Source organism: Schistocerca cancellata, chromosome 4 (genome assembly GCF_023864275.1).
Source record: "Schistocerca cancellata isolate TAMUIC-IGC-003103 chromosome 4, iqSchCanc2.1, whole genome shotgun sequence".
Classification (NCBI taxonomy): domain Eukaryota; kingdom Metazoa; phylum Arthropoda; class Insecta; order Orthoptera; family Acrididae; genus Schistocerca; species Schistocerca cancellata.
Window position 1 is genome coordinate 403,207,204 of NC_064629.1, and position 16,056 is coordinate 403,223,259.

The 16,056-nt window shown below is 41.8% G+C and overlaps 1 protein-coding gene across 3 annotated transcripts in view; it reads left to right on the forward strand.

The window, feature by feature from the left end:
* The window catches only part of LOC126183238 (syntaxin-binding protein 5), a 976,467-nt gene that overhangs the window by 828,483 nt on the left and 131,928 nt on the right, over positions 1 to 16,056 (forward strand). For all 3 annotated transcript variants that reach the window (XM_049925028.1, XM_049925029.1, XM_049925030.1), the window contains exon 15: positions 5,533 to 5,649. In XM_049925028.1, coding sequence (XP_049780985.1) covers positions 5,533 to 5,649 — 117 coding nt within the window. The remainder of the gene's footprint in view (positions 1 to 5,532; positions 5,650 to 16,056) is intronic.

The window sequence follows — 16,056 nt, forward strand, 5'->3', positions numbered from 1 at the left end:
TCCATTTCCAGGAGTGTATATAACAGTAACTTCAAATGACCAAAGAAATTGGTTCAGTCAATGAAACATCACAAATGTCATTAGGTATAGCTATTAACAGACTGACTTCTTAATCAATTGAAGGTTTTTGTGCCAGTGTTCATATTTCTTCCATTTTTGAAGGAAAGATCATTTCTTGCTTACTGTGATTTGATTCTTCTTTTTTGTGTCTTTGGCAAAAAGAAAGTTATAAATATCCTTCTCAGCATCTTCTACAACACCATTTGAATTAAAATCATGTCCTTGAATTGTCACATTTCCCTAGTATTTCTTACAGTTTCTTATTGTTCAATTTATTCCTTTTCAGTTATTCCATATGTGAGTTTGTCTCACACCCAAAGTCTTTTTGTACAAGAAAGATATTTATTATCAAAAGGAAGCAATCATAATCGTATTTGAGATTGAATGGATTGAGTTAGGCATAACACTACTGAATAAAACAGTAGCATAAAATTGATTGAAAACTGAGCTGACCACAGTTTGTTTTATTAATAATATACATTCCTTTTAGAGATGCAGTTCCTCACCTTCAGGTCCATGGCTTCATCATTATCTGGGTTGTTGTTTTCGTAAGCAATGTTATGGGCTTTTGACAGAATGCATTAATTACATGAAATATAATTGAAACAATCACTGTGAGTATGTAAACAATTAAATCAAAATTTGATTTAAATTCTGTTTTACATTACTTGATAAAACCAGACAAGCAATAACATCACTGCAAATGTCCACTTTACCAATACTTTTGAGTAAAAGTTATAATGTGCTTGAATCGATAAGGTTTATGGATGAAGAATGAATAAAAATAAAAAAAATGCTAAGAAGAGAAACAAAGGTACAACACTCCTCTGACTGTCTCAGATTGCCTCACATGTAAGTTTAAATAAATAATTCATACAGACATGTTTTCATGAATATTGATACTTCACAAAAAAGAAGAAATAAAGTCCAATTAGAAGTAATGTTGGAACCTCATGACATGCGATAGAAAATGCAGCACCTTGTGTATGAATAACTGATAACATCATCATGGTTAACAAGTTGTTTATTGTGGGAGGAAAAAAAGTAACCAGTAGAGGCTGTCACACTTACTTGAGTTTCTTCTCTATTTGATATAGTATGCAACATGAGTGGATGTAGAGGCGTGACGTTTCTGAATGGTGGCCACATAGCATGTTGATCAATATCTACTGCAATTGGAACTTGATATCCTATACACCATGAGGTTACTGCAGATGCCATTCCAGATAGAGCTATATATGGTTAAACACTGATTCCTTTTTTGCCCATTCTTGTGACCTGGTTGACACTTTGAACAATTTAAATAAGAAATACATTACATTTCTCACTTTTAAAGTGTTCCAAGTCAATTAACTACAGGAGTGAAATAGCAACAGGTTGCATGCAAACACTTCTCATCCACCCACCCAACCAAAATTTGGTTGAAATTGCACCAAGCATTCTTGAGTCATGCTTTTATGTGACCCCTTTTCATCTCAACCCTCAGCCATAGGGATGATACGGATGTCTTACTGTCACGGTAATTTTTCCAATGATACACTTACCATGTTAGACAGCAGTTGCTTCAGTTGTTAAAGAGATATAATGATGTGTCTTTGTTACACTTACATTCACACTCACAGTCACACACATAGGGGTTCATATTTATTGGGGGATGCCACCAATGAGCCTAGCAACCCTGAAAATTATGAACTTGATACTAACATCGGTCATTATTGAATCTTTTACATGTCATGGCTTCTCATCTCCACACTCACAAATGGGGCTTGTAGGGATATTTTGTTTGTTTATTTACACATCAAGTTCTGTAAGATCAAATTGAGGAGCAAATCTCCAAGGTCATGGAACATTTCAGTACACGAGTGTGAAGATGGGGAGGACTAGTAGGGTAGGGGTGAGGGAATGTGTCATAGTATGACCTGTGCAGTGTGCAGGGATTTTGGGGGCAGGGAAGATGGACAAGATGGTGGGCTGCTAGGTGCAGCATTGGGAGGCTGTGCTGTGGGGCAAAGGGGAAAAGGAAAGAAGCAGAGGTAGATCCAAATGCAGTTTCATGAACTTCCACCACTTATTGCCCGAACTGCCCATTTCTGGGCCAAAAATATCCTTTTAGAATGGGAAGAGTTACCGCAAAATATAATACCATATGATATAGAAGAATGAAAATAAGCAAAGTAGACTTATTTTTGTGTTGAATGATCACTCACTTAAGATACCTTTCTAATAGTAAAAATGGCAGCGTTAAGTCTTTGAACAATATCCTGAACGTGGGCTTTCCGCAATGGTTTACTATCTATCTGAACACCTAGAAATTTGAATGGTACAGTTTCACTAATCATAGTCCCATTCTGTGAAACTAAAACATTAGGTTTTGTTGAATTGAGTTAGAAACCGTAAAAACTGAGTCTTACTATGACTTAGCATTAGTTTATTTTCTACAAGCCATGAACTTAGTTCATGAACTGCACTATTTGAAACCAATCCAATGTTGCACACAACGTCCATTACTACCAAGCTAGTGTCATCAGCAAACAAAAATATTTTAGAGTTACTCATAATTCATTTCTGAGTTTTGCTGCTATGTCATCCACTTTTCACCCCCATTCCTCCCCTGTGGGAGGTTTCTTGTTCTTCCACCCTTCCTGAAACCTTTGCAGGCTTTTACACAACTACTCCCCAAAGTTTCATCACAATCAGATGAATGATATAGATGCACATAGAAGACAAACAGGAATTGCGGCTGTTCATCTCTGGACATTAAGGCATGACTGTAACAGTCAGTTGTGATCTTGGCTGGAGTGGGTAGTGAGGCTACAGAAGGGATGTGGTGTGAAGATGGGGAGGTCTAACAGGGTAGGGGTGAGGGAAGGTGTCATAGTACGGCCTGTGGCAGTGTGCAGGGATTTTGGGGGCAGGGAGGATGGACAAGATGGTGGGCTGCTAGGTGCAGCATTGGGAGGCTGTGCTGTGGGGCAAAGGGGAAAAGGAAAGAAGCAGGGGTATATGTGCTATCTGGAAAAGCTGGCATCTGTGGAAAGAATTCAAATGGCACAGGTTCTGAAGTAGTTGTCGAGTCAAGCACATGGTATTGGGTGGCATACTCAGCTGTCTCTTAACTGTAGTTTGGTAGTGGCTGTTCATGTGGACAGACAGCTTGTTGGTGCTCGTGCCCACATAGAATGCTGCATAGTGGCTGCGGCTAAATTGGTAAAGCAAACTTGTGGTTTCACAGATGGCCCTCCCTTTAATTGATTAAGAGATGCCTGTGACGGGAATGGAGTAGGTGGTAGTGGGAGGATGTATCAGGTAGGTCTTGCATATAGGTCTGTTAAAGGTTTATGGGCCATGGGGCACGGGGTTGGGTCCATGGGTGTAATAGGAATGGACAAGAATATTGTGTAGGTTGGGTGGGCAGTGGGATACCACTTTGGGAGGGTTGGAGAAGATAATTCTCATTACATGACATAAGAGGTACTTGAAACTCTGCCAGAAAATGTGATGTGGTTGCTCAAATCCTGTTACCCACAGCGGGAAAATAAATGAGTGACTGTGCAGTAAAGTGTTCTATTTACATGCTTAGATGTCTCATTTGATGAGAGAGTCATGTGCATATTGTAGAAGTCTTGATTTGAGGTCCGGTTCAGTACAAAATTTTATGGTGTCAAGAAGTTAGAGTGTTATATATATTCCACTTTAGAGTGTAAGATACAGCCTGCGGACATTTGACTTCGTCAAAACTGAGAGAGCCACTTGCAGACCCCTACCTGCTTCAGTTTCTAAATAGATGTTCATGGTGGTTTTTACTGCTGACTGTTCTCTATGAGAAACTCAACTTGATGTTGACACACTGATGTACATAGTCCCTTATTGCTGACCTGTGGAACAACACAAGGTGCATGAAGATACTTCTACATTTTACATAATTTTAACCTCACATAGTTTCATAAATTGCATATAGTTATTACTTGTGATGGTGGTAGGAATGGGCAACTCTAGGCCTTTTTAAAATTGGTATGTATTTGAAAGTAAAGACATTTAAATGTTCCACATGATTTATTCTCTTGGTGAAACAGTCTCTGCTTTGACTTTCCACTCCTTTATTAGTTTATGGTTGGTACACTAAACAAGATAATTCTTAGACAGGGTTAGTCCCATTGATTAATGCTATGAGAAGGAATTGCCCTCAAACCTCCCCCCCTCCCCCCTTCTCTCTCTCTCTCTCTCTCTCTCTCTCTCTCTCTCTCTCTCTCTCTGTCTGTCTGTCTCTCTGTGTGTGTGTGTGTGTGTGTGTGTGTGTGTGTGTGTGTGTGTATGTGTGTGATGGAGAGAGATTACAATGGCAGTTAGCCCTTAATGCTAAGACTTGTATTTTGATACTGTCTTATGAGGTCTAGTTGCTGTAAAAGTGCTAATGCCCATTAAAGTAACCATTTAATACAGTTCTACCCAGTGGAGTATCATAAGTGACTTTTTTTTTTTTTTTTTTTAAAGGGGTTATTGCGCAGAACCTGTTGTTCTTTCTTCACCTTAATATTTGCTGCAAGAGAATAATTTTTGGTTCCAAATAATCTTAATTATTTTCATTAAAATGTGTGGTTTCATGACTGTATAGAAAGGATTTGATTGATGTAACTGTTATTTATCAGTCATTTTGTAAGAATTCCATAAAAATTTCGCTGTTTGCCCGTGGTCCCTACTGCTTATCCCTGCTACTATTTAGTGGCTTTGAAATACTCATTTAAACTGTTGTGATGTATAAATATCATTTTTTGTTGTTGTTCTTGCTTTGATGTCATGGCATTTGCTTCTTTTAGTGTAATGTAAGTTTGAGTTGTGCATTTAAAGTACAGTCTTTCCATTCCATACTCTGAATGATACCTCATGCATGCTACCATTCCACCTGTTTAAGACTTGTAGTAATATTCATAATGCTGTAATATTTTGTCTTTTTCATGTCAATATTTTGTAGTGAAATAAAATTCATTAATTTGATCAAACACTGCAAAGTTCCATAAGTCTTGTTCAATAAATTATTCCCTACTTTCTATTCAGAATGACTAGTTCTGGATGCTAACATTAAAAAGGTACTCATTTGATTTTTTTTTCATATTGCACCAACTTTGTTTTTCTACTGAGATTTTCTTCACTGAATATTACAGCATCATGAATAAGAATGATTTAATCATGAGTTAAGTTCTGTTGGAAAACTGAAGTACTTTTATGCTTGTTTTTTTAAAATAAATAAATAAATATATATATATATATATGTATGTATGTTAACAAAAAGAGATATAAAATAGAAAGAAAAGCAAGTAAATTAAATTCAGAGTAAAATAAACCTTATTTTGTGAGTTTCTCTTTATGCATGTGTAATATTTAATGAATATTATTTTTATGATGTAACACATCACTGATACTAATATGCTGTCTTTCTCATTCCCTTTCCCAATTTCTTTTTCAACACTAAAATAGATAAACTTGACAGTTCATTTTCAAGATCAAGAAGTTCAAGCATGTCCAGCTTAGAAAATATAAGTTCTGAAGCAATACATTGTCTAGCATTTGCAGACTCGTACACAAAAAAGTCTGGTAAGTGACTTTCTGTTGTTAACGTAGTTGTTAGTATAGTACACTGCTTCAGTTGAGAAATATCTTAATTTTTTTACATGTACAACAACGAATAATTACTGTTGATTTCTCAACAACAAAAAATGCTCTTAAAATTTTATGTAATATCTACTTTCACAGTCAATGTTGCATTTTTAACTATCTCACTGTGTGATCAATTTTCATTTAAGTAACTGCTCAACTCATTCTGAACCGTACATTTTAAGTGACTCTAAAATAATTACTGTTTTTGCTGATATTTTGTTCTATATTTTGGTTATAACTGAATAACACAGAAAAAGTCTGGTTCTTTTCCTTTTATGATCACTTCTGTGTATTATGTTACTAACAACGTGAAAGGGAAAAACAGGGCAGTTGTTAGTTTTCAAGCCAGGAACTGGAGTATGCACTCGCGCAACACGATTGTCTGCACTGTCAGGAATCCAATCACATGCAAGCCATATGCTGTCCCACAGATAACACTGCATTTCCCTGTCATCTGTTGAAATGCTGCACAATTTCATCATCTAAATGTAGGAAAATATGTTTTGGGAAACTGTGAAGATCTTTTCCAGGAAGTAAGCAAGTTGGAGGAAATCTGAAACTACATCCTCTCCTCATGGAAAGGGAAAGGTGTAACCCAGTACATGAAAATGTTTACAAGATTAATGAATACTTCAGTACAGAATGCAGTAATTGTTCCTCATCCTATAGTGGGAAGACAAAGGAAGATGGACATATATATTTGTCATGACAGTTCTGCTAGAAACATCAGAGATTATATTGTGCCGGAGGACTCTTTTTCATAATTTCTTGAAAGTATATCACAATAAAACTTCATTTTAAGTAGTCATATGGTTTGAATGGAATAAGTTTATTAACAGTTCCTGAAAATGTAATTAATTTTAAGCAAATTATTCCTGTACTATAGTAATTTTAGTAAAATTTACTCTTTTTACCAGCTGGCCCTATAACTTACCATCAGTAAGCTTGACTCTGGTATGGAAACTAGTGATATAAAGGGTTAAGACACTGGGTTTGTATTCAAAAGTTAAGTGGAGTATAGATGAAATTCACATTCACAAATTCTAGGATTTTATTTAATTTACCAAGTCAGTTCATGTATGTATCGGAGAGCTTCCTGCAAGGAAGCTAAACCAATTCATTTCCACAATCTGGACTACCTGAGCTAATTCTTCTACTCTAATAATATAGTACTGAAGTCCTCTCAGAAATTCCAGCACCAGTTCAGATGTTAAGACATCAAATAAATTTCAAATAGAATAATTGTCATTCAGGTAAAAGAAGTGAAGTAACAGGAAAACTTTATTATAATTATAATAAAAATAATTAAATCTGCTTCATTGTTAAGTCAATAGAAGTCCAGTCCAACATGTGTTGGAGATTAAAAACTTCCTGAACCTGATTGTAACTCTTTTCTTTAAATCTGACCTAGCAAGTTTCATTGCAAGTCTTTTGCGCTGTTAAGACCATTACTTGAGGTCATGTTGGGAAGAATTTCAGTGTGAAGGAACTTAGAGTTTCTAGAGGCTCTACATGGAGTAACCCAAGTTTTCATATGCCCCAAATTTCACATTGAACGACTATGCATATTTTCATCAGGCTTGTGCCCATGTTTGTCTCACAAGTTTGCATTTGATAGTAAAGTAGGTAGCCTTGGGTGGTGAGGGAAAAGAGGGGGGGAGGTGTGAATATTCAGGTTTAATTATTTTTTTTTTTTTTCCTTCAGGAACATGGGGTTTGTTCTTAGGTGCACAATCAAGGAATATTTGTAATTTTTCAGTTAAATAGCTGAATGCTAATTTTTTTATAGCAGAACACATTTATTAAAGTATGAACAGTTTGGTTGTGTATCACAAGTGATGTTCCATGTGAAAATTTTACTTGTCAGGTGCTTGCATTATATTTGTGTGAATTCCATTGGTTCTCAGTTGCAGCTGAATGATTCAGAATGGAGTAAAGGGGTCCACTATTGTTTGGAATTATTAACAAGATAATTCAGAAAGGATTCATATAGTGTTAAAAATAATTAAATAAACAAGGCACTGTTATTCTCTATACGAGATTTGTAGTGGCAAATCTTTGATTTTGTTGTGCTTGTTTTTTTGGACTGTTACAAGTGACATTGTTCTGGCTTGTACCTCTGGATAAAAACAAAGCTGCTGATAAATTTGGGTCAGAAGATGTGCTGATAACAGGAATGACATTTCTTCTACTGTTATGGGACTTTGACAGAAAATGAAGTTTGCCTTTGAAATCTTATTTAATTCCATCCCACCAATGCAACAGACTGAAGATACCCATTTGGTAAAACACCATGCCATGCTACATGAAGAAGGTCATCACTGTCTCCTACTCATCCTCATCAGAAAGGAATCATCGAGCCTTCATAGCCTTTTAAGGTATCAAAGGCTTGATAATTGTATGGGTAGAGATCAGGACTACAGGGCGACTGCTCAAACATCTCCCACTTGAGGTGACACAACTTCTGCATTATGATATTTGTGATATGGGGATGTGTGTTATTGTTAATTGTGACCAGCACGGAACTTGCTCCACCATTCTACAGTGGTGGTTTTCAACAGACATTCTGCACCATAAATATACTTCATTATCTGTTGAATGTCTGCTGGTGTTTGTTCTTTGCTGGCCAAAAAAAGAATGACAACATGTAGATCCTGTTTGGATGCATTTGGTAACAATGTTGCCATAGTTCACATTTACCTCATGCACTTCAGAAAGACACAAATGCCATACTAGTCCCTTACCTACATGTCGGTGCTTATATACCTTCATCAGAGTCATACTACATTGCATCTATGTTGTGACAATATACTCAAATGGAAACCAGCACACTGGACTTCAAACGTGCATCTAGCCATCCTGATTTAGATCTTCTGTGATTTTCCTAAATTGCTTCAGGCAAATGCTGGGATGGTCCCTTTGAAATGGCATGGCCAATTTCCTTCCCTCATTCAGTGGGACCAATAACTTTGTGGTTTGGTCTCTTCCCCCAGATCAGCCAACCATGTGTGTGTATGTGGGGGGGGGGGGGGGGGGGCATGCACACTGTTTATATTTTTTTGTCTTTGGCTATATACAAGGATTTACCTTAATTTAACCCAAAAACTTGCTCATATTATGTGAGATTTTTTAATCTGTAAAAGGACGGATGGAAAGGGGAGGGGAGGTTAATTAAGTAATGTTTGTTTGCACATGTAGCTTTAAGTTTGCCACATAGGAAAGGTTGCTTTGAGTGAAATTCTTCATTGTGTCAGCTGTAATAGAGAAGCATTTTCCAGAATTTTCAGTAAAGTGATCAGGGAATAACAGGAGGCGTCAGGAATTTTGCAAAGGCACTATAGCATGTATTTGGGAGATGGTTAATTCTCAGAGATTTTTGTATGTCTATCTCATTAAATTTGAGTACTTAATGTATTGGCATGTAGAATGTAAACTTCAGTTACTTTACGCTATGTCAGTTATACATTGACGTGACAAAGAAACTGGTATAGGCATGCGAATTCCAACACAAAGATACATAAATGGGCAGAATATGGCAATGCAGTCAGCAATGTCTATATAAGACAAAAAGTGGCTGGTGCAGTTGTTAGAGTGGTTACTGCTGCTACAATGGCAGGTTATCAAGATTTAAGTGAGTTTAAATGTAGTGTTATAGCAGTGCACGAGTGGTGGGACACAGCATCTCACTGGTAGTGATGAGTTGGGGATTACCCCATATGACCATTTCACAAGTGTACCAAGAATATCATGAATCTGGTAAAACATCAATTCTCCAACATTTGGAGGGTATTTCCTGCCTATGAAGGCCTTTCTGAGGCCTTCAGCATACTGGATAAAGAAGTTCTTGTCACTGCAGGTACATCATCCTTGGGTGGTAGTCTATATGGGAGGGATTTTTTGGTGTGGAAGGGATGGCAGCTGTCAAAGTGTAGGTACTGTTGGTGGTTATTGGGTTTCATGTGGATGGAGCCATCAGAGAGGTGTTGGGTAGAGAAGGACCAGGTCAAGCGGTTGGGAGAAAATGTGTTAGATTGTGAAGGAATGTGGGTAAGGTGTCTTGGCAGACCAAGGTGCAAGACCAACCCAACCCAATCCAGCCACTTGGCACCTCCTTTTCCAGTCCTGTCACAGGCTTACCCTACCCATCAGGAGCTGGGCCACCTGTGAAAGCAGACATGTCATGTACCAACTGTGCTGCAAACAGTGCACAGCCTTTTATGTTGGTATGACTACCAATCAGTTGTCCACTAGAATGCATGGCCACCACCAAACAGTTGTCAAGATGAAAGTTGACCACCTGGTGGCACAACAAGCAACTGAGCACAACTTGTGCAGTTTCAGTGGCTGCTTCACAACCCCCGACCTGTCTGGATCCTTCCCTCAACCAGCAGTTTCTCAGAATTACACAGATGAGAGCTGTCCTTACAGCACATTACCCAGTCCTGTAATCATCCTGACCCTGATCTCGGGTAATCCACTGTCCCTGCATGCTCCCCCCAGCAGTTTCCTCTTCTTCCATATGGTCACCCCCCCCCCCTTTCCAATTCATATCTACTTCAGTATCTGCCACTTCCCACTGGCTGCTACAGTTGTGTCAGAACATATATCTGCCATCCATCCCTCCCTCCCTGCATTCCTAGCTGGCAAACTGACTGCCTCCCTCAGAGCTGCTACCGTCCTCCGTCCCCCATCCCCCGTCCCCAGCCAGCCACAATGCACAATGTCAATGTAGGGGCATAGGCAGGCAAGCAAGCGTGTGTGTGTGTGTGTGTGTGTGTGTGTGTGTGTGCGCGGGTTTTTCCTCTGACTCGTCAAAGGATAACTCTAAAAGCTTGCAAATTTTTTCCTTTCTTTTGCATGTGCCTATTGACAACTCAGTGCTTCTGGTTTTCGGTGAGTGCTCTCCTTTAATCCAAAAGTATTTACATCAGAGGTGCCGACTTGAAAATACTTTTTGGGGGGCAAGAATAATTTTATTAGGTACTACATTTGACAGATAACTTCACATTTCCATTTACACGTTCGACACTCCAACCCAGTCCTATTTGCAGATGACACCAGTGTATTGATTGAAGGTGGAAATAGAAGTGCTGAAGTCACAAATGAAAAGATTTCAGTGTGGTTTGTGAGGAATAAGCTACTGATTAACCCTTAAAAGAAAAAAAAGAGCCACTATACAATTCCACACACAGCAAAATTAAAAATCTATTAAAACCAAATATTTCTTTGGAAAACCAAATAATTTTGTGTCACTGAAACAAAATTGCTTTGTTTACTTACAAGACAATCTGAAATGGAATTCCCATATCACATTCTCAAATTCTAAGCTATCTAAAATGACCTATGCAATGAGAATTATATGAAACAACACAAGTGCTGAAGGAGAGAGGTGTATTATGCATGCATACTTTCCCTTTTGAGTTATGATATCATATTCTTAGGAAATTACCCTCACAGGATAACAACTTTCAAGAAACAAAAAAAGATTGTGAGGATAATGAAAAATGCAAACATCTGAAACTCATGCAAACTATGATTGGCTGGCGACTAGCCCCTACCCCTCTGCTTGCTGAAACGTCAATCACAGTGTCATTTTAGTCGGAGTATAGGTCAGTAGTGGTACAAAACAAATACATAAATAAAGCTGAAGAAACATACCTTAATTTTTGATGGCAAATGTACTCCTCCTCAGAACATATGAACTCGTCACATATGGCATCAAGGTCGAGTTTCATTGATTCATCTCTATGGGCGTTGAGAAGGGCAATGACATTAAGACGATCCTGCCTCATTATAGAACGAAGATACGTTTTCACCCTCCACAGACAAGAAAACGGTCGCTCAGCGGTGCAGGACGTTACTGGAATTGTCAGCACTACATGTATGAATTTCACGTATTTCACTATGTCATCCAATGAACTAATATTCGCAGAATCACTACTTTGTATAATTTCATGAAATATGTTTTGGTGGAGAAGCAAGCATTCTTTGTCTATATCTGACTCATAGAAAGATAAAATATCGAATGAATGTTTGTTATCACCAAGAAGAAATTGTTCAATTTGATTTACAAACATAATTATTGAGTTTTGAACCGTGATTCCAAGAAGCTGATGGATGTATCCATTGTTTCATAATACAATCTTCTATATTTGTCACATACTTCTCTGAATGTTTCTAGAGATGAATTGATGGAGTCATCGTATTTCTTAGGGACTTCTCTTCTACGGGGTAATTTTGAGGAATAAACATCCATATCTTGACATTTTGAAGTTACTTTACCCGAGAATGATTCAAAATTGTTTCTCATAAATTTAATAGAAATTAAAAGAGTGGAAATCATATTATTGGCCTCCTCTAAGTGTAGGGATTTCCTCTGTAGTGCTATGTTTATGGTATCAATGTGACCAAACAGTTTTACCAAAAGTGATGACATGAAAAAGAAATCATATTTCTGCATATTAATCAAAAAGCCGTTTGCTTTGGCCCCAGTGTCTGAATTATCATTTCTTCAAACATTTAGAAAAAATTCCTGAAGTTCTGTATAGTTGGACAAAACTGAAGACATTGCCAAGTATCTTACGGCCCACCTTGTAGGACAGATTGGTTTCAAATTTGTAGAGGCATCTGCCTTCAGGTGAGCAAAAAGATCTAACCTTTTAGGTGAATCTCTCACAAAATATGTTGAGTCAGCATAACATTTAATGCCTTTTGACGTTCTGGAACCGCTTTAACAGTGTCTTTTAGTGTTAGATTTGAACAGTGTGCAAGGCAGTGCACAAACATAGCTCTTTTCTCCATTACCATAAACTTTGCCTGGACACCATTATATAATCTGGCCATGTTAGCTGAACCATCAAAGCATTGGCCCCTACAATTAGATGTAGGCAAATCAAATTGTCTCAAAATGTCCCCACTGCGGGTCCGGGGTAAGAATAGGCCCGAGGTATTCCTGCCTGTTGTACGAGGCGACTAAAAGGAGTTTCAACCGTTTCGGCCTTCCATGTGATGATCCCCCTTGGGGTTTGACCTCCATTTTTCAAAATTCTACAGAAGTACGAGCCTTTTGGGGAAGGACACCTTACGTGGTGTACCACTGGTCCTAAGTGCACTAAGACCTTGGCACTCAGCATTGCACCAGCGTTGTAACCATACCCACTATTCCTCAAATTGGGCCTAAACGCCTGATGGGTTGTCCAAGTTACGCCCATAGTGCATCTCCATCTGCACCAGCGATCATGATGGACTTTCCATGGCACCAGAAATCCAGCACGGTAGCCAGCCCGTTGTGGTGGGGTCGTCATGTACCCTCTAGGTTGTAGCCCCCTGACAACACAGGGATCGTACTGCCGATACCTGAGCTGCACCCTCCCCACGTCGGCCAAGGAGTAGATGCCCGTCTCCTTGGGGCAGCAGGACTCCCGGCAATGGTCATCCTGCCAGGTGGCCCTTGCTGTGGCTGGGTGGCGCCCGTGGGGAGAGCCCCTGGTCGGAGTGGGTGGTATCGGGGCGGACGTTTCGCAGATGAACCATCACCACGTATCAGGTCACTCTGCGGCCGAGTCTTTCAAAAGAAAAGGTACCGTTTCTAGTTCTGGTTCTCCTGCCCTTACCCCCTTGGCCACTCCATGGGAGGAGGGACAGGCCCGCCGGCTTGGGGCGAAGTACTTCCCCCGCTATTTGGTCTGTTCTCGAAACGATGGGGGGACATTCGCCACCTCCAAGCCCATGTTCTTTGTTCAGCACATTGAGGACATCTTCAGATGCGTTCAGGGCCCGTTCTTATCAAGACCACCTCCGCCACACAGTCGGCGGCGCACCAGGCGTGCGACCGCCTAGGGGACATCCCAGTCTCCATTGTCCCACATCTGGCACTCAGTAGGACGCAGGGGGTTATTTTTCATCGTGACCTCCTGCTACAATCTGATGAGGAGCTCAGGGCCAACCTGGAGCGCCGAGGCGTGCATTTCGTCTGGCGAGTCCAGCGCGGCCCCAAAGACCGTCGCATCGACACCGGGGCCTTTATCCTCGCCTTCGAGGGGGACGTTCTCCCAGAGAAGGTAAAGGTGATGTGCTACCGGTGTGACATGCGACCCTACGTCCCGCCTCCTATGCGCTGTTTTAGGTGTTTGCGCTTTGGGCACATGTCGTCACGGTGTGAGGCTGAGCCCCTTTGTGGCGATTGTGGACGTCCTCTTCGTGAGGAACATACATGCACCCCACCACCTCGGTGCGTTAATTGTCCTGGGCGTCCACTCGCCTAGATCCTCAGATTGCCCCGCATATCAGAAGGAGAAGAAGATACAGGAAATCAAAACTTTGGATCGGCTCTCTTATTCTGAGGCCACGAAGAAGTATGACCACCTCCATCCCGTGCCATTGACCACTTCGTTTGCCTCAGTTGTGTCCACTCCTTCCGCGGTATCCTCACCCCTATCCTGTCCCCCCTCCGCCTCCTCCGCCCATCAGGGGGCTCTGCCTCCGCCTCACAAATCCCTCCCTTCCAAATCCTCCTCCCCCGTGGCCCCCACCCCCTCTGCCCCAGGGGCCACCCTTCCTCCTCCTTCTCCCCCCACGCCACCTGAGAAGTGATCCTCTTCTCAGGCGTCCATCGGGGAAACGTTCCGGACCCCAGCTTCTGAGGTCCGGCATTCCAAAACGGACCCCGCGCGTGAGGACCTTCTTCGGGTCCAGCCCACCATCCCTGTGCCTCCTCGGCCTTCCAAGAAGGCCTCCAAGAAGAAGTCTCTATCCCCCTCTCCACCCCGGCGCGTTTCGTCTGACGCTCCATCCGTGAGTCGCTGCTCCTGGCCGTCCTCAGTTTCGCCGGGACGCTCTGCTGCCAGGCACTCAGCTGGCCTTTCGTCGGCAAATGATGCTGCCCCTCCTACACAACCAGGGACAGCAGCCGCAGCTGGCGACGAGTCGATGGACCCGGATCCGCCTCCCGTCGGTTGTAGCGTTGTTCCCTCGCAACCTGGCCCTCCGCGGCCGTTGAGGTGACCAGCTCTTCCCCCGTCTCGTTCCCCCAACTTTTTGACTAGCGATGGCGTTGTTTCATTGGAACATAAGAGGTATTCGATCTCATCGGGAGGAATTACAACTGCTCCTCCGCCTGCACTGTCCGCTCGTCCTTGGACTCCAGGAAACCAAGTTGCGCCCGACTGACCGTATTGCCTTTACCCACTAGCCTGCACTGTCCGCTCGTCCTTGGACTCCAGGAAACCAAGTTGCGCCCGACTGACCGTATTGCCTTTACCCACTATACCTCGGAGCGGTATGACCTCACCCCTGTGGACAGTATCCCAGCTCATGGTGGGGTCATGTTGCTCGTTCGGGACGATGTCTATTACCATCCCATCCCATTGACCACCCCACTCCAAGCAATAGCTGTCCGCATTACTCTTTCTGCTTTTACTTTTTCAGTTTGTACCATCTACACTCCACCGTCGTCTGCTGTTAGTCGGGCTGACATGATGCACCTGATCGTTCAGCTTCCCCCGCCGTTTTTATTGTTTGGCGACTTCAATGCCCATCATCCCCTTTGGGGCTCTCCTGCATCCTGTCAAAGAGGCTCACTCTTGGCAGATGTCTTCAACCATCTCAATCTTGTCTGCCTCAATACCGGCGCTTCGACTTTCCTCTCGGACTCTACTCATACCTACTCCCACTTGGACCTCTCGATCTGTTCTACCACTCTTGCCCGTCGGTTCGAGTGGTATGGCCTTTCTGACACCTATTCGAGCGACCACTTCCCCTGTGTCGTTCGTCTCCTGCACCACACCCCATCCCCACGTCCTTCGAGCTGGAACATACTGAAAGCTGACTGGGGACTTTACTCATCCCTGGCGACCTTTCCAGACCACGATTTTCCCAGTTGTGACAGTCAGGTCAAATAACTCACGGCTGTTATCATCAATGCTGCCGAACGTTCCATTCCTCGTACTACTTCTTCTTCACGTCGCGTTTCCGTCCCCTGGTGGAACGAGGCTTGTAGGGACACTATCCATGCTTGACGACGTGCTTTACGCACCTTTCGCCGCCATCCTACGTTGGCGAATTGTATTGAATACAAACGACTCCGAGCGCAATGCCGTAGAGTCATCAAAGACAGCAAAAAAGCTTGTTGGGCCTCTTTCACCAGCTCCTTTAACAGTTTTACTCCCTCTTCCGTCGTTTCCCCAAACGCGCCGGCTGTCGGGCATTAAGGCCCACTCCTCGGTACCTGGCCTGACCTCAGGTAATGTGGTCCTTGTTGATCCTGTGGCTGTCTCCAATGCCTTTGGCCGCTTTTTCGCGGAGGTTTCAAGCTCCGCCCATTACCATCCTGCCTTCCTTCCCAGG